The following is a 25,152-nucleotide window of genomic DNA, read 5'->3' as shown; positions in this document are numbered from 1 at the left end:
TATGGCAGGCGCGGGTGGGAGCAGGACTGAAAATCATAATTATTTGCGGGATCGGGCGGGAGCGGGACTGAAAATTCTGTCCCGCGCAGACCTCTACTGGGTGTGTTACTGGAGTTGAGCTTAACACTGAATATACTAGGGCTGTAACGATATGCGTATCGAAATCGCGATACGCAGAGCCACGATCCGTATCGCGATACAAGAAGGCAGAATCGCGGTACACCCTTTCAAACTTCTCCTCAGCCCAAAAACAGAGGCGCTTCCAAACTTCAATTTATGAATACTTTACTTTTTATTTAAATTACATTTTAAACTTACTTAAATTACTTTTTTTTTTTATATCTATTAGTAAGTCGTTTTTTCGCCGACCTGCGACAATCTTCTGCGAGTCACGCAACGTCCACACTCGCCACTGGCAGAGCATTCATTTCTTTTAAGCGGTCGCCATTCTGGTTGCGACGCGGGGAGCGAATCTGTAAACAAGCAGCTCATTGGCTGGCTAGGTGTGCCACAAGCCAATCACAATCACTTGACCGGAAAGGCATGCAGTGTTGCCAAATTGGGCAGGTTTAGGTGCTTTTTGGCTGGTTTTGAACATATTTTGGGGTGGAAAACGTTACCAATATCTGGCAACACTGAAGGCATGTCTGCTTGGGCGGAAGCCTTCTGCGGCAGTTACATTTTGGCACTCGAAAAAAAATCTTAACGGATTTACACGATTTGGAAAAATGACATTTTCAGAACCGAAAAAAACAGAGCTTCCGGCTCAACAGTATTATTTTTGAAATAAAACAATCTTTGGATATACATTTGTTCATTTTTGCATACATATTACTCATTCTCTGCAGTGGTCTGAATTATTTGTTATTAAATAGTTAATGTAAGTAAGTAAATGTTAATAAGTCAAATTTACTACTTTAAAAAACATTAAAAAAAAAAATCGTGGGCGTATCGAATCGTGGGTCAAAAATCGCGATACGAATCGAATCGTGAGTTGGGTGTATCGTTACAGCCCTAGAATATACTGTATAAATGTCTGAAATGATTATATTAATAAAGTCAAGGTAATTGTGGTGTTTTTTAAATAAATCCTTAGCTTCTGCTGTGTCTTTTAAGTGTGATTATGGTTCTGCTTCCAGGTGGGTTTTAAGAAAACCAAACGGCGTGTGAAGAAGATCAGGAAGAAGGAGAAACCCCTCAAGGCTGCTGACCTCCTCACAGACGACTCCCGCAGCACAGATTTCGGCTCCAGGTTACACACCTTCCTCATCCTCAGCGAGCTGTTTTTGTGTCTGTCTGACTTGATTTCTACTTGATTGTCCTCAATGCCGTTGCTCAGGTCACGAGGCCAAGGCAGGAGGCAGGTGGAAGGAGACGAAGAGATGGAAGACTCTCTGGAGGATGCAAGCAGCAGTAAAACAGACGCGCTGCAGCAGTCTGATGACATCCGGACAGCCGACATGGACATCAGCGACGATGGTGAGGAAATATTATAAATCGGAGAGAAAATGCAACTTTGTTTTTTTGTGTGTGTGTGTTCTAGTTTGTATCATGGCATGTTTCACTCTCTCAGATGATTTTATCCCACCTGAGCCTGAAGTGATCGAAGAGGACGAGGCTGAGCTGGAGCTACAGAAACAACTAGAGAAACAGAGGAAGCTGAAACAGAAGCAGCTGCTGAAAGACTCCGGGGAAAAGGTCAGCATGTTCCCTTCGTTCACCGTAAACCGTATGCATTCTGGGTTTCATGATTAAATGCTTATGAGGGAATTAATTTGAAATCTCTTTGGCATTGTTATGGAACAAGTACAGGTCATGTAAGGTTCATATTCCTAGAGTGCAAATGTAGGCGTGTTCCTTCTGCATTTTTGGAATAATCATGTCAAGCAATTAATTTATTCGATATATTGGAAAAAATGATCGACAAAATAGTTTTGTTTGACGACTGTTTTCGTCACCTAATTAATTTGAGTTCTTTTCTTTTGAACACTCCTCCTTAAAAGTAGACGGCCTTTCGATTTCATAAAACCGGTGAAATTTAGTTCCCTCTGAAATTTGGTCGTTGTGATTTTTATTTATATATATATATATATATATATATATATATATATATATATATATATATATATACACACTGGAGATCAAAATTAGAGAACAACTTATAAAAACTTGAATAATTTTGAAATAATACCATCTTCACTGCTCAACAGTTAAATGACATTTTATTGTGTCCATATCATGGTTCAACAACATTTTTTTCACAAAATGACTAAAGGCATTTCACAAAAAAAAATATTTTTCAGAAAACGCACTGATCAAAATTAGAGAACACACTGATCAAAATTAGAGAACAACACTCTGGAACAAAAATCTGAAGGTTACAACAGTCAGCAATTAGTAAGAAGTGTACAGGCCTCTGCTGTTAATGACTTCAGCACATCTGCGGCCACAGGATAGCACTAGTCTCTCACACTGCTCTGGTGTGATTTTGGTCCATTCTTCTTCCAGCCTCCTCCACAGTTCGGTGATTGTAGAGGGTTTCTTGACCATAACTTTGTCACCAAGGATTTTCCAGAGGTTCTCTATTGGGTTGAGATCAGGACTCTGGGCAGGCCATGCCATTAATTCAATGTTTTCACCTTCAAGGAAATTCTTTACCCGTTTTGCTGTGTGACATGGAGCATTGTCCTGCATAAAGACTGCAGGCTGATTGGGCGATGAACGCAAGTAAGGAACCATGTGCTGTTGAAGAAGGTTCTGATACACATTTGCATTCACTCGGCCATGTAGCTGTACAAGAGGCCCAACTCCCGCAGCAGAAAACATGCCCCAAACCATGACACTTCCTCCTCCACCTTTCACTGACTTCTTTACACACTTTGGGTTTAGTCTTTCTCCAATGTGTCGCCGAACATAATGCTTCCCATCAGACCCAAATAAATTAAATTTGCTTTCATCACTGAAGTGAACCCTGGACCAGTTCTCCTCTGTCCACACAACATGCTCCTCAGCAAAGCTCAGTCTAGCTTTTTGATTTTTTTTGCTAATGAGAGGTTTGGTCACTGCAGTGTGGGCCTTCAGTCCAAATGCTCTTAAACGGCGAGCCACTGTATGGCGAGACAGATCCTTACCATGTTCAGCACTGAACTGGCGAGCAATTCCACCTGCAGTATGGAAACGATTACCCATTGACATCCTTCGCAGTGACCTGTCCTCTCTTGCATTTGTCTTCCGTGGACGACCAGCCTTCTTGGGCAACTTGAATGAGTTTGTAGTTTTGTAAAGATTCAATATTCTTGAAATCACAGATTTGGAACGATCAACTTGTCTTGCTATGGCTGATAGGGTCATCCCCTTGGTTTTCATCTGGACAACCTGCTGCTGGAGGCTTTCAGTCACTTTAGAACGACCCACCATCTTGCAAAGTCAATGAAACTGGCAGTTAGAATGCCACTTAAATAGGGGTTGACTGATAATCAAGGAAATTAGCACCATGTGCTAGATTAGCACCATTAAGTGGGAGGCACCTGAAAGTGTTCTCTAATTTTGATCAGTGCATTTTTTGCAAAATGCAGGTTTTTTGTTGAAATGCGTTATCCATTTTGTGAAAAAGTGTTGTTGTAGCATGGTATAGACACAACAAAATGTCCTTAAACTGTTGAGCAGTGAAGATGGTATTATTTCAAAATTATTCAAGTTTTTATAAGTTGTTCTCTAATTTTGATCTCCAGTGTATGTGTGTGTATGTGTATATATATATATATATATATATATATATATATATATATATATATATATATATAAAAAACCCAAAAAACAGGCCATTCTGTGGCTGGGAAGTTATTTAATTTGAGGGGATTCTTGAGCAAATAATGTGCATGAAATCACTTGCTTCGCGCAGGCAAGCAGTCCGAGGAAGTCTGGTGTGCACATGTGCAGGTTTACCTCCGGAAGCCGCGAGAGGCCCTTCATGTAATCTTTTTTTTATTCACCTTGTTATCCTGAGATAACGACATAATTAATTCAGGATCTCGAGAAAACAACACAACTAATTCGAGATCTCGAGAAAACAAAACTGTTATTCCGAGATAACGACACAATTAATTCAGGATGTCGAGAAAACAACCCAACTAATTCGAGATCTCAAGAAAACAAAACAATTATTCCGTGATCTCGAGAAAACAAGACAATTATTCCGTGATCTCGAAAAAACAAAACAATTATTTCATGATCTCGAGAATACAGCTGAGATTTCTAGCAGAGCTGAGACGAAGCCGGGCCAGTCTTCTGCGGAGGTGCCGCGGACTAATTTTGAAATGATCCCTTATTAAAAGACTTAATGCAATCTCTCCCTGTGTCAACCCCTGAGCAAAATATTGCCTTATTAGTAGAGGTCTGCGCGGGTCGGATTTTTCAGTCCCGCTCCCGCCCGCATTGTGCAGTCCCACTCCCGCCCGCGCCCGCAAAGAATTATGATTTTCAGTCCCGCCCGCGCCCACAAAAAAATTATGATTTTCAGTCCCGTTCCCGCCCGCGCCTGCCATATTTTATCCCGCTCCCGCCCGCAAATCCCGCATGATGCAGACGTTCGCGTTATTTCTCAGGAAAGTTCTTGTCTTGACACAGCGTGATGGTGCCCCGCCCCCTACTTTGAGTGGATTTGAGCATAAATATCTACAGCTCACGTTTGTTATTGTTTACCTTGTTTCTGAATTCAGCATGTAGTATCTCTAATAATAATTAGTGCTGTCAAACGATTAAAATATTTAATCGCAAATCACACATTTTTATCACATGAGAAACCATTGTGATTCTCTGATCAGCATAAAAAAGTGAATGGGCTTGCTTTGTACCAATGTTTTTTTTGTTTTTTTATTGCAAAGCAGAGCTAGTAAAAGAAATGAATTGATTTACTGCTTGCGTTAGTCTACAACTTTAATCAGAGAGACAGGTTACACAGTGACGGTAGGCTTGACTCAATGCTATTCCAGAAATCCTTCCTGTAATATGCAAATTTGGCCGCCTCTGATTGGACAGCCAAATTTGCATATTACAGGAAGGATTTCTGGGATAGCATTGAGTCAAGCCTACCGTCACTGTGTAACATGTCTCTCTGGTTAAAGTTGTAGACTAACGCAACAAGTAAATCAATTCACTCATGGTTCTCTTACTAGCTGGGTGTGAACTGCGAGTCATTAGAGTGATCAAAGAATTTCCCCTTAGGGTGATCAATGGCAAGTTTAAAATGCTATTTCTCACTCAATCCGGCAGTCTGACTTTCTATGCAAATTTAGGCATCTTAAAATGTTTTTATTAATGCCAAATAAAATATCCAGCACAAATTATATATGATAGACATAAATTAATAATTTATAAATTTTATTTCAAGCACGTTTTTAGTTAGCGGGACTGCAGCTTATCACCGCTCCCACCCGCGCGCGCATATGTGCACTTCCGCTCCCGCCCGCGTGTGCATATGTGCACTTCCGGTCCCGCCCACGCCCGCAATGAGCTTTCAAAATTTGTCCCGCGCCGCACTGCTTTGCGGTGGGTCCCGCGGGACTCCCGCGGGAGTGCTGGGCTCTACTTATTAGGTGATCAATTATTCCAGACATTCTAATGACCAAAGTTGCATCTATACAGAATGAGAAATAGCCCCAAAGTCAGCATATCACAAGTCTCTTCGCGCACCTGAATGAACCATTTCTCAGCTGTTTACTCGAGATCATGAAATAATTGTTTTGTTTTCTCGAGATCTCGAAATAACGGTTTTGTTTTCTCGAGATCTCGAATTAGTTGTGTTGTTTTCTCGAGATCCTGAATTAATTATGTCGTTATCTCGGGATAACAAGGTGAATAAAAAAAAAAAGGATTATATGAAGAGCCTCTATCGGCTTCCGTATTTACCTTTCGGTGTCGTAGTCTTTTGGGTTTTTATGGCAGCTGGCATCCGGTGTTGCCTTACTGCCATCTACAGGTTTACCTTAACCGTGCACTGACAGTTGCATCATTCTGCTGCTAAACGAACAGCTGATCACACCGAGGTGCTCGCTGACCGCTGATATTCATTAGTTTGATATTTCCTGCGTTTCCTTTTCTTCATCTTTTCTTCTCGCTTTCCGTTATTATAGTCTGTCTTTGACATTTCATTCGCGTCCTCCATTTTTCTCTCCTGTTTCAAATTTGAATCCCATGATGCCATGCGCGAACGGGGAAAGCCCACCACGTGATGCATGACGTAGTATCTTGAATTGGGTCATGGTGAAGCAAGAACTAATAGCAGGGAATTTAGGGCCGCGTGGCCTAGCCTGGGCCCGCCCATCCTAAGCGTGACGCAACACGAGGGCCTGTTCCAAGCTTAGTCTGGCCAGGCAGGCTATCTACAGCATTTCCAAGCTCCTGAAAAATCGGGAACCAATCAACTTTGAGCATCTCCAACGGCCCTGGGTAGAGGCGTGTTCAAGGCAGTGACGTAGTAGAACTGCGACCGGAAGCCATAGATTGTTTACAGAATCTATGCCGGAAGCGCTTCATTCACATCACGAACATGGAGCAGCGGCAAGCCTTTAACACCGCGGTAGATGCTGTATTGAAAGCATTCAACGGGAAGTTCTCATTGAAAACGGAGCAAAGAGCAGCCCTGGAGGTATTTATTGAAAGGAAGGACGTTTTCGCCTTGCTCCCGACCGGCTTCGGTAAGAGTTTAATCTACCAGTTAGCCTCGTCGCGTCACATACGTCAGAGGAAAGAGTGATGTGATTGTTTTAAGCTTCGTCACAGCCTTTACTGGCTTCGACCAGTAGCAAACTGAGGCATTTCAGGGAGGCGGGTCAACCACGGGCTCTGGGAAACGGTTTGGCTTAATAGCTTGGCCAGACCAAATGCTCGGAGAGCTTTGAAGTCGCGTTAGCCAGGCTACGCGTGGCCCTAAATTAATTAGTTCTATTTTAAATAAATAAATAAATGCGAATCGTAAATGTGTGCGGGGGCACCTCGTAGCCGATTTCATCGGTTCTCAGTTGCTCGGTTCAGATCAAACTGGTCTTGATATTTTCGGACGCGATCTCCTCGTACGCAACACAATCGGTAGCGTGTGCGTTGTTACTACAATCTCATCGGTTATGATCATTTTAAACAACCAATTGGAGTGCCAGGATTGATCACACGTGGACTGCAGACCGGGAAGCACAACTTGTGTCACTTTGGGAAGCGTCCACCTGTCTTTCTGACATTAGTTCACCTGATTACAGCAACCGGGAAAAGAGGAACGAGGCTATGGCTGTAATCGTGTCGGCTTTAAAAATGCCTGGTAAAGTATTATAGCATTGTCAGTGGTACAGAAATCGCTCGTCCGGAATCCCAGAACAAGTTGAATTTTAAGAACGACTGAACAAATTAGAATCAATTCTTATTATCGGTTTGTCTAGTTGGGATTATCCCTTTTTGATTCTAATATTCAAAATTTAATACTTCTGTCTCTGATGCCCCTTTTCCACCAAATCAGTTCCAGGGCTGGTTCAGGGTCAGTGCTGGTGCTGGTTCACAACTCGTTCAACTTGCGAGTCAGCTGAGAACCAGTTTGCTTTTCCATAGCTCGTGGTGCGAAGAGAAGCCACGTCATTACGCCGCTGTATACGTCAGTTACGCCGCTGTATACATCAGTTACGTCGCTGTATACGTCAGTTACGTTGCTACGTTTGCATAAACCTTGGCGCGAATATCGAAGCAAAAACAACACGGAAGCAGCAGCAGCAACAACAATAATAATAATAATAATGGATGACTTCGCGTTTGTACAGCTGCTGCTTCTCGTCGCTTAAAAATGGCAATCTTTCGCGGTCTTGTTATTGTTGTTGGTCTTAACAACTCCGCCCCCCCCCGCGCTGACGTAAGCGGTTCTTTCCTCTGGCCCAGCAGAGAGTTGGTGCTAGCCTGGAACCGGTTTTTCTGGCCCCAGAGCCAGTTCTTTGCCAGTGGAAACAGAAAACCCGGTTCCAAACTAAGCACTGGCCCCGAACCAGCCCTGGAACTGCTTTGGTGGAACAGGGGCAAGAGTGTGTGTGTGTGTGTGTGTGTGTGTGTGTGTGTGTGTGAGACATATATATATATTTTGTACTATCACGTGATCTCTTGAACACATGACCATCTTTTCAGGCTGAACGTGTACAATGTCTCACAAACGTGTGCGGGGAATTTTTGAACCGGTCAAATCAGGCCCGTATACTCGTAACCGATCGCCCGACACACGAAGTCTTGATGAAATCGGGAAGGTGTGCACTGGGCTTAAGCAAAAATAATTGGGTGTCAGGGAAAATTCTTTGTATGACCTAAATCTGAAAGGCAGTCTACCTCTCTTTTATGTAAATCAATTCCAGGTGGTGGAACACCTGCAAGTGCTGGGGAGAGTTAACGAAGATGGCGCCGATGACCCAGACAAGAAAAACAGCATTGTCTTTAACGCCACGTCCGAGTTCTGTCGAACCCTGGGAGACATTCCTACCTACGGCTTGTCAGGAAACCGAGAAGACCAGGAGGACATCATGGTAAATACTAGACACGTATTGTGTTCGAGCCAGTGTTGTCTGGATTGTTCTTGGATCTGGTTTGAAATGAAAAGTGTTTTGTGACTGACTTGAATGCTGAAGCCAAGTTTTCCGCTCGACCCTGGGAGCATCTCCGTGGTTTTGCTCTATGACAGTTGGGTGGGTTCGAGGGAGAGGTGAAACGTGACATTTTTTGTTTTTTTGTTTATTATGCAATGACCGTCAAAAAGCAGAAGCTGTTTTAAGTGGCTATTACATGCTGTACGTACACAAGCTTGCCTTGGGTGTACTCTAGTTATAATTTTAAAAAAAAGTATATCCCTTGGAAATTATAGACTTTTCTCAACAATCAAACATTTCATCCTTTTGATCCAGTGCCTACAGATAAAGGTGATGAACAAAACAAGGAAAATGAGCTCCTTAGAGATTTCTTTGAGCATCAAATGGTCTAATCTTGGACTGAGTTTGCTGTAGTGGTAAGTCCTGGACGAATTGGCAGTCATCTGAAATTTACTCCACTTGTAGATGCCTTCCCCCCTTTTAGTGGAATGATTTATTTCTTGTAATTTAGATCTTTATAAATCCCTTGCCAGATTCCTGGGCGTCCACAACCTTAGCGCCTTAGCGAGCTCTTGAGACTTTGGTATGATGACGCCACACGCTTCAGTAGCAAAGAGAACACCAGACCCGAGATGTGAGGTTTAAATAAGACGGGTTCCACCTCCATCTGCAGGAGGTTCTAATCGGTGGCACCTAATCTGGGACACCTGATTCTAAGTTTATGGACTTGAAAGTGTGATTAAATGTCATGGTGTACGTACTTTTTTTTTTTAAATATTTAAATACAGAAAATGACTACAAAATGTCAGTTTTATGTGGTGTTTATTGGAGTACATCACCTTTATCTGTAGGCACTGTATCAAAGATATGTATGAAATGTTTGCTTGTTTAAAGTGCAGATCATGGGTAAATTCAGGAGCAAGATCAACATAATTCTCCTATTTTATATTAAACTTTGGTCAAATATCTGTCACATTCTGCGTTCTCTGCAATTTTTTTTTTACCTTGCGCAATACCAGAAAAATTCACTTGAAATTTGAGGCGAATTGGTCCGCCTCTGAAAAAACTTGGCATTTGGATTTCCCGGGAAACATTGATTTTCGTGACGTCGCGTGCGGGACGCCTCCTTCTGAATCCTACGTCAGCACTGGTTTGTTTATGAGAAAACGACCTGGTGGTTTTCTGCAAATTTCTTCAACGTTATCGCGTAATTATTAAAATGGTTAACAGATGTATCGTAGGAGGGTGTAGCGACACCAGTCATGATGGGATTAGTACTCATCGTTTTCCAAAAGACCGGACAACAAGAGAGAAATGGGAGCGCTTGGTGTACACAGGCTGTGCACTGAAACTGCGCAAGCTCGCACCTTGCTTCCGTAGGTGACGTCACGAATCTGGCTCCAGACTCCCTTGGGATTTTTCCAGACGTGTTTTGGTTTTTTTTTTTTCTGCTGTAGACAGATGGCCTTGTGCAAAATTACCCTTCTGGATGAGTGTGTAAAGGGACATTCTTTCATATTTAAAAAAAAAAAAACAAAAACGAAATTGGTCCAGAATATGCACTTTTAAATGTGTCGAGAAAAGTCAACAGTTTCCATGGGATGTACTTATTTTTTTCACATGACTATGTCTTGCCAGAACAGTGAGACTTGTACAGTGATACTATAGTTTTTTTTTTTCTGCGACTCACCCCCAGACGTCTGGGTGACACGAGGGGACTGATCTCGAGATGGTGAGGGCCAGAGGTGAAAAAAACCCTAACATACAGAAAAACACATTACGTCCGTTAAGAAACGGTAATTTTACAATGTGTAGAGGAAGGAACCATTTATAGCCCTTCAGCAAATCCTTCATCACTCTGTACAGAATCATGTATTCAGCCAGGCTTATCGTACTCGAGTCCAGGACTCGTGCCCTAATTTTAAGGACTCCTGCGTTAACCGCATTAGGACTTGTAAATTTTCCTTATTTTTTGTAACATGCCATAATAATTTGGCATAAGATATATATATATTTATATCTACATGAATTTTTGCACTAATTTCATACAAGACTGTCACCCTGCCTACCTAGGTCGGCTCTGGTATCAAATGACGCTTTTCCACTACCAACGCGGCTGAGTTGGGCTGAGCCGTGCCGTGCTGAGTTGGGCTGAGTCGAGCTGAGTGGGGCTGTTGGGGTTGCATTTCGACTACAACCGCGCTGAACTGTGCTGGCTGGAAGTGGGTGGACACATTGGGTGGAGTTAGCGAAAGTGGGTGGACGTCACGTGATGTCGCAAACCGTGACATCAGTGACCTTTTAAGCGGTAGTCTCACGACCCGGATAGTAAACAATAAACATGGAGTCGTTAGTGTTGCTGGTCTTGGTGCTGTGGCTTGTTGTCACCGACAACGCCAACAGATGCTGGCAAGAGCGTATAAATGAGGCGAGGCGCATAAGGCTTCAGAAATTCTCGTAATTCGTAATTCTTCTTCTTCCGGGTTTATGGTGTTTACAGATCCCAGCGTGCTCGCGGGGCGTGTGTGGGCATGTGAGGACACTCCTCCTCACCAATCAGTGCACAGGGGAGTGTCTGCTCACGCCCCTAGCCCCACTCGGCTCAGTTTGGCTCGCTTCAGCCCCACTCCAAAACCGTGCGAGTTTTAATAAATCAGGTCTGCTTGTCTTATCCTTAGGTTTGTACAGGAGGACTGCGGTAGTGAATACTTATTACTGTATTAAGCCGTTCCAACCCACGATAACGCGTACACCAATCAGGTTATAGAAAAAGGGTTCTGTATTATAGAAAATATGATGCAAGTCAATGCATGTCAATTCAGTGTGTATAAAACAAAATAAAAATGAGTGTTGTATGATGTAAAACTAAACTGAAATCATGCTTATCAACTGCGTGTATTATGTACCTTCAATACTATCCTTTAAACAGGTAATGTGTAATATGAAATATTAATGCAGGTCATTAAAGTTCTCTTGAACCATATAGAACGGGTTCACTACAATATGAAATACCAATGCAGATTATGTAAGTTCGTCCTTAACTATAGACAAGTGCAGCAATAATATGAAATACCAATGCAGATCAAGGAAAGTCTGCACAACTGCATAGAACAGACACAGTAGGCCTGTAATATGAAATATCAATGTAGATCATTAAACCAATAACCCTACGTTGGATCCGACAACCCAAAAGGTAAAAAGAAGAAATGTGTAAGGCCTTAAAAATTGAGATCTCAAATGGAAAAATGTGTTAAAAGGGTTTAGTCGAAAAAATGTGCGCGCACAAAAAAAAATAGTTCCGTGTTCCAATTCGAACGTTCACAATGTTCCAATCATACCACTCCCTTGACGGTAATCAATCGGTCCTTGGAAGACGTAGGATGATGTGGCAGCAACGGCAGTGGAATCCACAGCACAGCGATGCACAGCACTCGAACGGGGTGGGGAGAAAAAAAAACCAGCCTGCACACACGTGTTCAAAGCGATTAGCAAGACTAGGTTACAAAACTACGCAGTTCATCGGTACTTTCGGCTAAATATCATATATTTTCCATGTCAGTTCCTAACATGAAAATACAACAACTGTGTGTACTGAACAGACGTGTACATTGAATATTTTTATCGAATATGTCTGCTAGCTTATCCAGCCAGAAAAACTAGCCATGCGGCTAACATAGCTAACCCAGCATCTCACAGTCATGCACATTACATCGTAACAACATGATGCTTTCGACTTCATGTCCAATTACGCATACCAAAACAAAACCATATCCTGACTGGTTCATTTTCCATTTCCTGTGCATTCTGAATAAGATAGTTACGTGTTCACATAGTATAGACCCTTTTCAGTCACGTGACCTTCGTAAACGCGACCGCCATTTTGGACATGTAGTGGACTTCGGCTCGAATCGGTTTGAATGCGAGGAAGGCAACAAACATAAAAGAAAAAGGAGCGAGATGCAGAAAACTGTATTTACTAGTTTACTGTAATTATGATCTGGCAGCTATTTACACCGGATCCAGTGTAAATAGCTGCCGGAGCCAACGTCCGAGCTTGCCGGAGCGCGCTCCGGCTGGCCGCGAGCTAGCGCGCTCCGGAACCTCGGACGTTGGCTCCGGCAGCTATTTACACTGGATCCGGTGTAAATAGCTGCCAGATCATAATTACAGTAAACTAGAATGGAATGTTAACAGCAATGTAATGCCTTTTCTGGCTAATTTTATTCGTCTTACCTCCAACAAAGTGGTCACTACACAAGCGTTGGTATGCCGCTATCTGTCTTCTCCGTCGGTCAGCATCTACCGGGATCCGATAAAATGATAACCCTTGCCTTGTTTGTTGATGGTTACTACATCCAGGTGCACAACAATATAGTGGCATGATGGAAGTCTTGCTATAAAACAAACACTTTCTTTGCTGCCGTTCCTCAATGTTGGCTGTGGTAAACTACTGGTAGTACATGTCCAAAATGGCGGCCGCGTTTGTCGTGACGTCACGTGAAAAGGGTCCGTAGTTGATTAGCTTACAACTCGCCAGGATATCTTCAAATCAAAAACAACTCTTCAAAAGAAATCACAACTTCTCAGGAAAAAAGGTAAAGGAAAAAAGTATCGTTCTCCTTTTGGGGGGGTCGTATCTGCCAATATCCCAACTACCACTAACATGAATGTAACATTAGGGGACTCTTCACTATGGGGGAATGAATGAAAGTAGTCAGTGTGTGAATGTAATGCAGTAAAAACCAGTGTGTGAGTGTAGTGCAGTGATTTATAAGGGTTACACGTGCATCAGATAGACTCTTGGGCGCACTTCGGACAGCGTGTGCCGTGAACAACTCGCACCTGCACAGGATTGTGGCAGCGGGGGCGTGGTCAAGCGTTGGTCTGTGACCGGAGGGCAGAGTCAGGGAAGGCAAGTGGCAGAATCACTGCACCTGATGTTAATGTGTTTGTGTGTCTTCCCCAGTGACCGCGCCCTATTTAAGGAGAGAGAGCGAGAGCAGAGGGAGCTCTCTCCCCAACCAGACGACTAAATGTGTGTGCGTGTGTCTGAGTGTCTGGGAGAGTGTACGCTGAAAAGTGTCACAATAAATTTAAAAAAAAAAAGAGTTTTGTGAACTCAGTTCTAGCCTGCCGTCCTTCTGTGCTCGTCCCGGGTTTCGGCAGCACTGTGGCAGTTCGTAAGGGTGGGTGGAGCACAGAAGGACGGCAGGCCAGAACAGAGTTCACAAAACTCCTTTTTTTTTTTTTTTTTTTTTTATTGTGACACTTTTCAGCGTACACTCTCTCAGACACACGCGCACACATTTTAGTCGTCTGGTTGGGGAGAGAGCTCCCTCTGCTCTTGCTCTCTCTCCTTAAATAGGGCGCGGTCACTGGGGAAGACACACAAACACATTAATTAACATCAGGTGCAGTGATTCTGCCACTTACCTTCCCTGATTCCGCCCTCCGGTCACAGATCGACACTTGACCACGCCCCCGCTGCCACAGATTAAAGCGCAAACAGTGTGCCTTTTATAAAAACTGTGTTGGGCGTGTCGTGGCTCAGGTGGATAAGGCGCCATACCATAAATCCGGGGACCCGGGTTCGATTCCGGCCCGAGGTCATTTCCCGATCCCTTCCTGTTTCTCTCTCCCGCTCATTTCCTGTCTCTACACTGTCCTATCCAATAAAAAGGTGCAAAAAGCCAAAAAAAAAAAACTGTGAAAACACACTCGCTTTGCGAAGTATTGAGTCGTGTTGCTGACGTTACCGAACCTTATTTCCTTGTTTGCTTTCCTGATCCCTGATTTCCTGTTTCTTGTCTTTGATTCTGCCGAATCTACGCTAGCCTGTTTGTGCCTCACTCGACCTATTGCCTGTTTTACGATTTTGCCTGCCGTTCTGGATTGTTTACCTGTCTTGACTTGTATTAATAAACGCACCTTCTGCACTTACATCCGTCTCCCAACCATCTCTGATAGAATACTTCACACTCCCTGATAAAGAGAAGCACATTCACCTGTTCATACGTAATGTTCAGGAGCAAACTAACGTTAATGGCGCTGAAACAGCCGCCGTCACATGGTGCGGTTGGAGTCTTGTTCTCGGACTCGACTCGGATCAGTAGTGGACTTGACTCGAGTTTTTATTTTTGTTTTATTTTTTTTTTTAAATGACTTGGACTTGACTCGGACTCGAGGTTTAATGACTCGACTACAACACTGTATTCAGCTATGTCGGCTTCGAATACATGTACCGTTTCTATGGGATACATGACCCAAATCAATAGTATATTTTATATCAAAAATTAACACCTGCAGCTTCATATTTCTGGGACTCATTCACGTGACCCGAAATATCCTCAGTTCTCTTTGGGATATCTTCTATCTTTGCTGATTTACTTGACTAGCTTTTGTCTGGTGGGGTTTGTGCAGGACTTTCAGCAGGAGGAAGAGCGAGATGGAGCTGGAGGCTCCGGTTCAGACATGGACGATAACGTGGGCTGGAGCACAGTCAATCTGGACGAGGAGCAGAAGCAGCAGGATGTGAGCTTTTCCTACATATTGCCAATGTTTTTTTATTTCAAACATCGTAAATTTAACCGAAGTTTGTTGCTGCTGTTGTCAGTCTTCTGAATCTCTGAGAGATTATACGTTTTTGTCTTTTAATTATAGCATTTTAATTTTTTATATAGTTTGCCACTGCGTCAACCACCATTCTGGATGAAGAGCCCATTGTTAACTCTGGCCTCGCGGCTGCTTTGCTTCTCTGCAAGAACAAAGGTGAGTGCTGACCCTGACTGTGAAGGTTAACACTAATATCGATTTTAATAGATTTAGCTTGATTAACTGTGTTTGTTTTTCACAGGGCTGTTGGATACGCAAGTGCAGAAGGTGGCTCGGGTGCGTGCTCCGAAAGGAGCTCTGCCAAATGACAACTACTGCATTGAAGATAAGATGTGAGCAAATGTTGATTTACATCTAAATATCATTCCCTTACGATTTAATACATATTATTCTATCCATATTCACTGGATATGCGCAATCGCGCGCTCTGATTGGCTGCTCTACTACTAGGATCTACTATGAGTAGAGAAAAACAAAATGGTGGTGCTCATCGTCAGATGTATCATTTTATCGAGTATTTAAAAGAATCAGAAATGGCTAAAAGAATATAGCCCCCCCACCACCCCAAAAATAATCTACTGTTCCACACTCCAGCCCAGTTGGTGGCAGTAATGCACCCTTAAGTTGGTTTGCCAACTGCCAAAAAAAACTCTAGAGAAGAAAAAGAAAATGGCAGAATGTGTTGCTGAACCAACCGAGGACGAAATAAAAACTCCACTTGAAAATCCCCACGACACACGCACAAAAGCAACAAAATATGGAATAAAAGTATATGCATATATATATATATATATATATATATATATATATATATATATATATATATATATATTTTTTTTTTTTTTTTTCCCCAAGAATTATTGTAGAGTTTTTATGCCTCCGCCACCGTAAGGTGCAGGAGGCATTGTTTTCGGGGCGTGCGTGCGTGCGTCTGTCCTGAAACCTTGTGAACGCGATATCTCAAAGGCTAATGAAAGGAATTTCACCAAACTTTCACCATTTGTGCGAGGTCAAGGCCGAGGTCACGGTATTTCACCATACGGGCCGACCTTAAGCTGGTAAATGATATATTTATTTTTTTCTTTCCCAAATTCTAACAGGACACGAGAGTGCCCGAAAGGGAAAACCAAGCCGAGCCGCCATTTTGAATCCTCATTCACGGCTGTAATGCAAATTGCTTCCTCCTCAGTATACAAGTGCAGTTCCATGGCAGGAAAAAAACTACATTTTGCCGCCTATGTAGTCCCTTATTTATACAAATAGAAGTCATTCAGGATTCAGCCATGTTTTTGCTCTGCGTCAGCAGGTTGGAGGTTTTTAGCTTTCTCCTGAAATGTTTTATTTTGTTTCCTCTTCCTCAGGGTAGTAAAACGCGCTTTCGCTTTGAACACTGTCGTTATCACTATCCATGATGTAAAATTAATGCTATTCTCCTGAGAAATGCTGGCAAAAATTTATAAGATTTTTGATAATCTTATAAATAAATCTTATAAAAAGGATAAGTGTTGACAAAAATTCCCACTATGTTTGTTGTTGTGAATGAGCGAGTCGCCAGAGGTCCGTACCGTAGGGTCCGTAACTGGGGTCCGTACCGTAGGATACGGACCCACTCGCCAGCCAATTAGAGCACAGGATTTGATGGAAACCAGACCGCGAAAAAAATGTTGTTCCACTCAGTCTCATCGTACAACCCCGATTCCAAAAAAGTTGGGACAAAGTATAAATTGTAAATAAAAACGGAATGTAATAATTTACAAATCTCAAAAACTGATATTGTATTCACAATAGAACATAGACAACATATCAAATGTCGAAAGTGAGACATTTTGAAATTTCATGCCAACTATTGGCTCATTTGAAATTTCATGACAGCAACACATCTCAAAGTTGGGACAGGGGCAATAAGAGGCTGGAAAAGTTAAAGGTACAAAAAAGGAACAGCTGGAGGACCAAATTGCAACTCATTAGGTCAATTGGCAATAGGTCATTAACATGACTGGGTATAAAAAGAGCATCTTGGAGTGGCAGCGGCTCTCAGAAGTAAAGATGGGAAGAGGATCACCAATCCCCCTAATTCTGCGCCGACAAATAGTGGAGCAATATCAGAAAGGAGTTCGACAGTGTAAAATTGCAAAGAGTTTGAACATCATCTACAGCGCATAATATCATCAAAAGATCCAGAGAATCTGGAAGAATCTCTGTGCGCAAGGGTCAAGGCCGGAAAACCATACTGGGTGCCCGTGATCTTCGGGCCCTTAGACGGCACTGCATCACATACAGGCATGCTTCTGTATTGGAAATCACAAAATGGGCTCAGGAATATTTCCAGAGAACATTATCTGTGAACACAATTCACCGTGCCATCCGCCGTTGCTAGCTAAAACTCTAGAGTTCAAAGAAGCAGCCGTATCTAAACATGATCCAGAAGCGCAGACGTCTTCTCTGGGCCGAGGCTCATTTAAAATGGACTGTGGCAAAGTGGAAAACTGTTCTGTGGTCAGACGAATCAAAATGTGAAGTTCTTTATGGAAATCAGGGACGCCGTGTCATTCGGACTAAAGAGGAGAAGGACGACCCAAGTTGTTATCAGCGCTCAGTTCAGAAGCCTGCATCTCTGATGGTATGGGGTTGCATTAGTGCGTGTGGCATGGGCAGCTTACACATCTGGAAAGACACCATCAATGCTGAAAGGTATATCCAGGTTCTAGAGCAACATATGCTCCCATCCAGACGACGTCTCTTTCAGGGAAGACCTTGCATTTTCCAACATGACAATGCCAAACCACATACTGCATCAATTACAGCATCATGGCTGCGTAGAAGAAGGGTCCGGGTATTGAACTGGCCAGCCTGCAATCCAGATCTTTCACCCATAGAAAACATTTGGCGCATCATAAAACGGAAGATACGACAAAAAAGACCTGAGACAGTTGAGCAACTAGAATCCTACATTAGACAAGAATGGGTTAACATTCCTATCCCTAAACTTGAGCAACTTGTCTCCTCAGTCCCCAGACGTTTACAGACTGTTGTAAAGAGAAAAGGGGATGTCTCACAGTGGGAAACATGGCCTTGTCCCAACTTTTTTGAGATGTGGTGTTGTCATGAAATTGAAAATCACCTAATTTTTCTCTTTAAATTATACATTTTCTCAGTTTAAGCATTTGATATGTCATCTATGTTCTATTCTGAATAAAATATGGAATTTTGAAACGTCCACATTATTGCATTCCGTTTTTATTTACAATTTGTACTTTGTCCCAACTTTTTTGGAATTGGGGTTGTACATGGCTTATAGTCAACTTGGTGCTACGCGCCTCGTCGGCTATCCACTCATGTACGACTCGATTTCATGGAATAACTGTTTAATATACAGTTGCAATCAGAAATATTCGACCCCCTCACCTCAAAAGACATTATAGTGATGTGGATGAAAGATAATGACGACAGATGACAAACTTCATTAAACAAAAATATTTATTGATGCATATTTGTTATTTTGACAACAGAAGTTGTCTTAACTTTGAAGTTCAAATGAAAATGTAAATCTTTTAACACACGTGCGTGTGCACTATTATTCAGCCCCCTGCTTCAGTACTTTGTGGTGCATCCTTTAGCTTTTTTATACCTTCTAAAAAACGTTTTCGGTAAGTGCTGACAAGCTTCTTACACCTCTCAATTGGAATCTTTGCCCATTCTTCACGTGCAAAAGCCTCTAGTTCAGTGATGTTTGATGGCTTCCGTGCTGCAACTGTCTTCTTTAAATCCCACCAAAGATTTTCAATCAGATTTAAATCTGGTGACTGAGAAGGCCACTCCAGGACGTTCCAGGATCTTTTTCTCAACCAAGCTTTGGTTGACTTGGAGGTGGGATCATCGTCTTGTTGGAAAATCCATTGATCTCCAATGTTTAATTTTTCAACAGAAGGCATCACGTTCCTCTTTAAAATGGCCTGGTATTTCTGGGAATCCATGATGCCAGGTACATGATCAAGATTGCCAATTCCTGCCACCAAAAAACAGCCCCACATCAATGACCCACCTCCATGCTTGACTGTAGGGATGGTCGTCTTCTGGTCATAAGCCTGGCCTTTCACACGCCAGACATACCGCTGGTCCATATGTCCTAAACAGTTCCAGTTTGGTTTCATCAGTCCATAGAACTGTCTCCCAAAACTCTGTAGTCTTATCCAAATTCCTCCTGGCATATTCTAGTCGACTTTTGATGTTCCTTGTGGTCAAGAGTGGAGTGCATCGTGGAGTCCGGCCGTGAAATCCTTGTTTATTCAAGTGCACGTCTTATAGTTGCCACTGAAGCACTTGTACCAGCCTTCATCATGTCATCCTGTAGGTGTCTCGCCCTCACATGGGGGTTTTTCTTAGTTGTCCTGACTAAGTGGCTAAGGGCCCTTGATGAAATTTTGGGCTTTCTTCCACGGCCAGGCAGGTTTGCAGCTGTTTCACAAGTTTTAAACTTCCTTATCATGCTCCCAGTGGTGTCTTTTGGAAATCATCTTTATACCCAAGGCCGTTTAGGTGTGATGAAATAATCTCCTCTCTCGCCTTTTGTGGAAGCTCCTTTGTCTTTCCCATGATTACGACTGACCTTAAATACTTTCATGGGTGGGGTTTATATATGCATCACAGCTAAAGCAAATGAAGCATAATTATAGAGTTCCCAAAGGCTTAATTATGTTTCAACTCCACTTTAGGCCATAAAAACTGTCAAAGCTTTAAAAACAGCATTATTATATGGGGTTGAATAATTGTGACATGGCTGTCTTAACGAAATGTACTGTTGCACACAAATACTACATCATGCATTTTCTGTGTTGATTTTATGCATCACTTAACTCATAAAGAAGGTCATCCAAAGCAGAATCTTGCTCTTTGAAAAAACTTTAATTGGTAAATCCTTAAAATCTTTGGGGGGGGGTTGAAATATTTTTGATTGCAATTGTATTTCCGTGGTGTTTTTTTTTTTTTTTTAATTCGCTGTATCTGTCCTCTGTTCAGGGCTATTGATGACAAATACAGCAGAAGAGAGGAATACAGGGGCTTCACACAGGACTTCAAAGAGAAAGAGGGCTACAAGCCAGATGTTAAGATTGAATATGTGGATGAGTCTGGGCGCAGGCTTACCCCGAAAGAGGTCAGTCTATACCGTACAGTTATTGCACAGTCGCTCGAACAAATGTCTTGATTATTACATATAATGTGCCTATTGTTCTTTCTCCATCTAGGCTTTCAGACAACTATCCCATCGTTTCCATGGCAAAGGGTCTGGAAAGATGAAAACTGAGAAAAGAATGAAAAAACTGGAGGAGGAGGCGGTATGTTCTTTCAGACACCTACCAAGCAGTTTGGACTTAAATCTGCTGTGTTTAGTACTATAACTGAATCTTGCCAGTAGAAGAAGTGGTGGATTCGGGGTTGATGTACTTGTTTGGTATTTATGCTGTGATTATACTGACTGAAGTCTGGGTCTCACCCTACAGTTGCTGAAGAAGATGAGCAGCAGTGACACTCCTCTAGGTACTGTGGCCCTGCTACAGGAGAAACAGAAGTCCCAGAAAACTCCCTACATCGTCCTCAGTGGTAGTGGGAAGAGCATGAATGCGTAAGTGATTGTAGTGGGTTAAAATATATATAACCTATACAGTGCACCTAATATTTGGTTAAATGACCCTTAGCAAGTTTTTCACCTTGACTGCATGCTTTTGCTAGCAAAAAAAAAAAACAAGCTCTGCCGGAATTCTGGTTGGACATTTGTCCACTCTTCTTGATAGAGTTCAATTAAATTTGTGTGTTTCCTGGCATGGACCTGACTTTTAAGCCCAGTCCACATATTTTCAATAAGGTTGACATCAGGCATTGTTTTAAGCTTAATGTTTGCCTTCTTTAGCCATTCTACCACCAGCTTTGATCCATGTTTGGGGTTATTGTCCTGTTAGAGCACCCAGTTGTGTTGAACTGATGGTTTGAGGTTCTGCTGAAGAATTCTGAGGTTCTTCACTATCCTTTTTTGTGCAATACTCCAGTTCCACTGGCAGCAAAACAGCCCCAGAGCACAATGCTACCACCACCATGCTTCACAGTTGGTACAGTGTTCCTCTGTGCCCCTGGTCATTGCAAACCTGGCCAGAAAACTCAATCTTTGTCTCATCTGACTCTAAAACCTTTCTTCAGAAGGCTTTTTTCTTTGTCCATGTGGTCATCTGCAAGCATTGGTCAAGCTTGAAGGTGTTGATTTTCGAGGAGGGGCTTCTTTCTTGGATGGCAGCCTCTCAATCTATGGCCATGTAAAACTTGCTTGATTGTTGGTGTTCCAGTAGCTTCCAGTTCATGGCAGGCCTGTGTCTTGGTGGTTCCTGGGTTGTTCTTGACCATCAAAACCAGTTTCGTCTCAGCTGAGGGTGATGGTTTAGGTCTTCTTCCAGCAAAGTGCCTACACCTGCCAATAACTTGTACTTGCATACTGATGATATTGGAATCTGCAGTTGTTGAGAAATGGTTCCAAGAGATTATGTAAATCTATGATCCTCTTTCTCAGATCTACACTGAGCTCCTTGGACTTTCCCATTGGTCTATGCAACGAGTGCTGTCAAACCCTTTTTATGTTGGCACAGAAAAGCTCCCAGCTGTAGTCAGTCATGATCATGACACTGACGCGGTAGTGATGGTTTGTTACCGCAGTCATCAACTGATAGATAACAGTTCAGATGCAGACCTGGCAGAGTATTTCAGTGGACCGAACCAAGTACTTGGGAGGGAAAAAAAATATTGTAGCAGACAGAGCTGATAAAAGTATGGGGGGGGAGCCTGTAGTTCAGTGACTCCAGTTTTCACGGTTTGTCTAAAAGATCCTCAGGTGCAGCTTGTCCAATCACATGCCTTCATGTAAATTTATTTAGCTTTAGGAAGTGGAACAGGGCGGCACGGTGGTGTAGTGGTTAGCGCTGTCGCCTCACAGCAAGAAGGTCCGGGTTCGAGCCCCGTGGCCGGCGAGGGCCTTTCTGTGCGGAGTTTGCATGTTCTCCCCGTGTCCGCATGGGTTTCCTCCGGGTGCTCCGGTTTCCCCAACAGTCCAAAGACATGCAGGTTAGGTTAACTGGTGACTCTAAATTGACCGTAGGTGTGAATGTGAGTGTGAATGGTTGTCTGTGTCTATGTGTCAGCCCTGTGATGACCTGGCGGCTTGTCCAGGGTGTACCCCGCCTTTCGCCCGTAGTCAGCTGGGATAGGCTCCAGCTTGCCTGCGACCCTGTAGAACAGGATAAAGCGGCTAGAGATGATGAGATGAGATGAGGAAGTGGAACAGATTCGAGACTCGCTGCAGGGCTGGAGATATTGGGACAGAAAGGGATGAGTTTTCACAGACTCATTTTTATTTGCGCTCTCTGGTCTGATTACCAAACTGCAACATGCATTGTTTGGCGGGGGTGAGGAGTAAAAAGTACATGAAGAAAACAAGGTTTAAAAATGTGATTGGAGAGAAGTATTTATTGTAATGTAGTAATTATTTTTGACACATATTTTTATTTTCACAGGAATACCATTACCAAGTAGAAGCATCCTATGATAAACATTCTTGTACAGTGGATCATCTGGAAAAAAAAAAAATCTTCAGCAAATAAATCGTCGCACAGTGGCGTGTGTATGTATATACAGACATAGGACAATGTTTAAATCTCATGCTTTAAAAAAATTTCCCCTTTGTCTCAGTTTTTTCTATTAAAGGCTACTGCTCTAAATTGGACTTCATGAAGTATTATTGACTTGGATGAAGTGTCAAGAGTGGGATTTTTTTTTTTTTTTTAAATGTGACTATAAATAAAAGTTGTTTGAATCAAATGTCATAAAGTGTCCACTGAAACAAAATCTCTGGGGGGGGAGTGTACCTCTGTGTTCGCCTTCGTGATGTAAGCGTGCATGTATCCTGTGTATGTGTTTGTTTGTTTTTCCTCACTGACTGGGAAACACTGTTGTACGTAATCCCAGGTTGCAGGTGTACTACACTTTTAGTATATAGATACTTCTATAAATAAATACTGTATCTGCTGTCACCGTATACTCTATCTAGCACTTAAGATCATGAGTTCACAAGACTATCAAACGTCATTTGTTTGACACTCCTTAATTTTCATGTTCACGTTCAAAAGACCCTCCAGCTAAAATCAAAAATCTTGGTATGGAAGGATGGTATGGCCTGTCGCTCATAGTCAGCTGGGATAGGCTCCAGCTTGCCTGCGACCCTGTAGAACAGGATAAGCGGCTACAGATGATGGATGGATGGTATGGAAGGATTCCAAGCGCTCTGGGATGGATACCTTCGCTTGAGCGATATCCCACTCCAGCTAACTAGCAGCACTAATGTATTTATGAGGGTATTCCCAATTACTTGCATGGCATATTTGTATAATGCGTGTTGGGTGTTATATTCTGACTAAGTGGATGGGTTTTAAACACCAATGTAAAATTGAATTCTTAAAAAAAATACACCAATATTCTATGGAATACTGTACAATATGACGACACTAAATGCAACCATTAAACACTACTTGTATTCTCTAATGTGAATATATATGCCAAACATTTTACAAGACTGGTTAAAGAAAAGAAAATAAGACAAAAATAAGAGTTTTATAAAATACAGAATGTATGTTTGATTCCATTTAGTGCTTGAAATTTGTAAAAAAACATTCAAAGCTTTTTCCATTTTTCAACACTTACATTGAAACTAACAGGGTTGAGGATATATATAAATTTTTTTTCATTCATTCACTGGATGTGAGCAATCGCGTGCTCTGATTGGTTACTCTACTACTAGGATATCAGCTCATATACTGTGAGTAGAGAAAAACAAAATGGCAGTGCATGTTACTGAACCAACCGAGGACGAAATAAAAAGTCTACTTGGAAACAAAAAAGCAAAAAAATATGGAATAAAAGTATTTGATGGTAAAAAATCTACAACCCCGATTCCAAAAAAGTTGGGAAAAAGTACAAATTGTAAATAAAAACAGAGTGCAATGATGTGGAAGTTTCAAAATTCCATATTCAATTCAGAATAGAATGTAGATGACATATCAAATGTTTAAACTGAGAAAATGTATCATTTAAAGAGAAAAATTAGGTGATTTTAAATTTCATGACAACACATCTCAAAAAAGTTGGGACAAGGCCATGTTTACCACTGTGAGACATCCCCTTTTCTCTTTACAACAGTCTGTAAACGTCTGGGGACTGAGGAGACAAGTTGCTCAAGTTTAGGGATAGGAATGTTAACCCATTCTTGTCTAATGTAGGATTCTAGTTGCTCAACTGTCTTAGGTCTTCTTTGTCATATCTTCCATTTTATGATGCGCCAAATGTTTTCTATGGGTGAAAGATCTGGACTGCAGGCTGGCCAGTTCAGTACCCGGACCCTTCTTCTACGCAGCCATGATGCTGTAATTGATGCAGTATGTGGTTTGGCATTGTCATGTTGGAAAATGCAAGGTCTTCCCTGAAAGAGACGTCGTCTGGATGGGAGCATATGTTGCTCTAGAACCTGGATATACCTTTCAGCATTGATGGGGTCTTTCCAGATGTGTAAGCTGTCCATGCCACACGCACTAATGCAACCCCATACCATCAGAGATGCAGACTTCTGAACTGAGCGCTGATAACAACTTGGGTCGTCCTTCTCCTCTTTAGTCCGAATGACACGGCGTCCCTGATTTCCATAAAGAACTTCAAATTTTGATTCGTCTGACCACAGAACAGTTTTCCACTTTGCCACAGTCCATTTTAAATGAGCCTTGGCCCAGAGAAGACGTCTGCGCTTCTGGATCATGTTTAGATACGGCTTCTTCTTTGAACTATAGAGTTTTAGCTGGCAACGGCGGATCGCACAGTGAATTGTGTTCACAGATAATGTTCTCTGGAAATATTC

General features: G+C 42.3%; 1 protein-coding gene across 2 annotated transcripts in view; it reads left to right on the top strand.

The window, feature by feature from the left end:
• sart1 (spliceosome associated factor 1, recruiter of U4/U6.U5 tri-snRNP) overlaps positions 1–23,281 on the top strand; it is a 57,386-nt gene extending 34,105 nt beyond the window's left edge. For both annotated transcript variants that reach the window (XM_060936318.1, XM_060936319.1), the window contains 11 exons: positions 1,140–1,252; positions 1,340–1,479; positions 1,574–1,698; positions 8,376–8,543; positions 15,024–15,134; positions 15,284–15,371; positions 15,457–15,547; positions 20,232–20,367; positions 20,459–20,548; positions 20,714–20,835; positions 22,766–23,281. In XM_060936318.1, the coding sequence (XP_060792301.1) occupies positions 1,140–1,252; positions 1,340–1,479; positions 1,574–1,698; positions 8,376–8,543; positions 15,024–15,134; positions 15,284–15,371; positions 15,457–15,547; positions 20,232–20,367; positions 20,459–20,548; positions 20,714–20,835; positions 22,766–22,784 (1,203 nt within the window). In that variant the 3' untranslated portion in view covers positions 22,785–23,281. The remainder of the gene's footprint in view (positions 1–1,139; positions 1,253–1,339; positions 1,480–1,573; positions 1,699–8,375; positions 8,544–15,023; positions 15,135–15,283; positions 15,372–15,456; positions 15,548–20,231; positions 20,368–20,458; positions 20,549–20,713; positions 20,836–22,765) is intronic.
• Positions 23,282–25,152: the final 1,871 nt, after the last annotated feature.

This window comes from Neoarius graeffei, chromosome 12 (genome assembly GCF_027579695.1).
Source record: "Neoarius graeffei isolate fNeoGra1 chromosome 12, fNeoGra1.pri, whole genome shotgun sequence".
Classification (NCBI taxonomy): Eukaryota; Metazoa; Chordata; class Actinopteri; order Siluriformes; family Ariidae; genus Neoarius; species Neoarius graeffei.
Note: the sequence above shows the minus strand (reverse complement) of the source record. Positions and strands in the feature narration are given on the sequence as shown.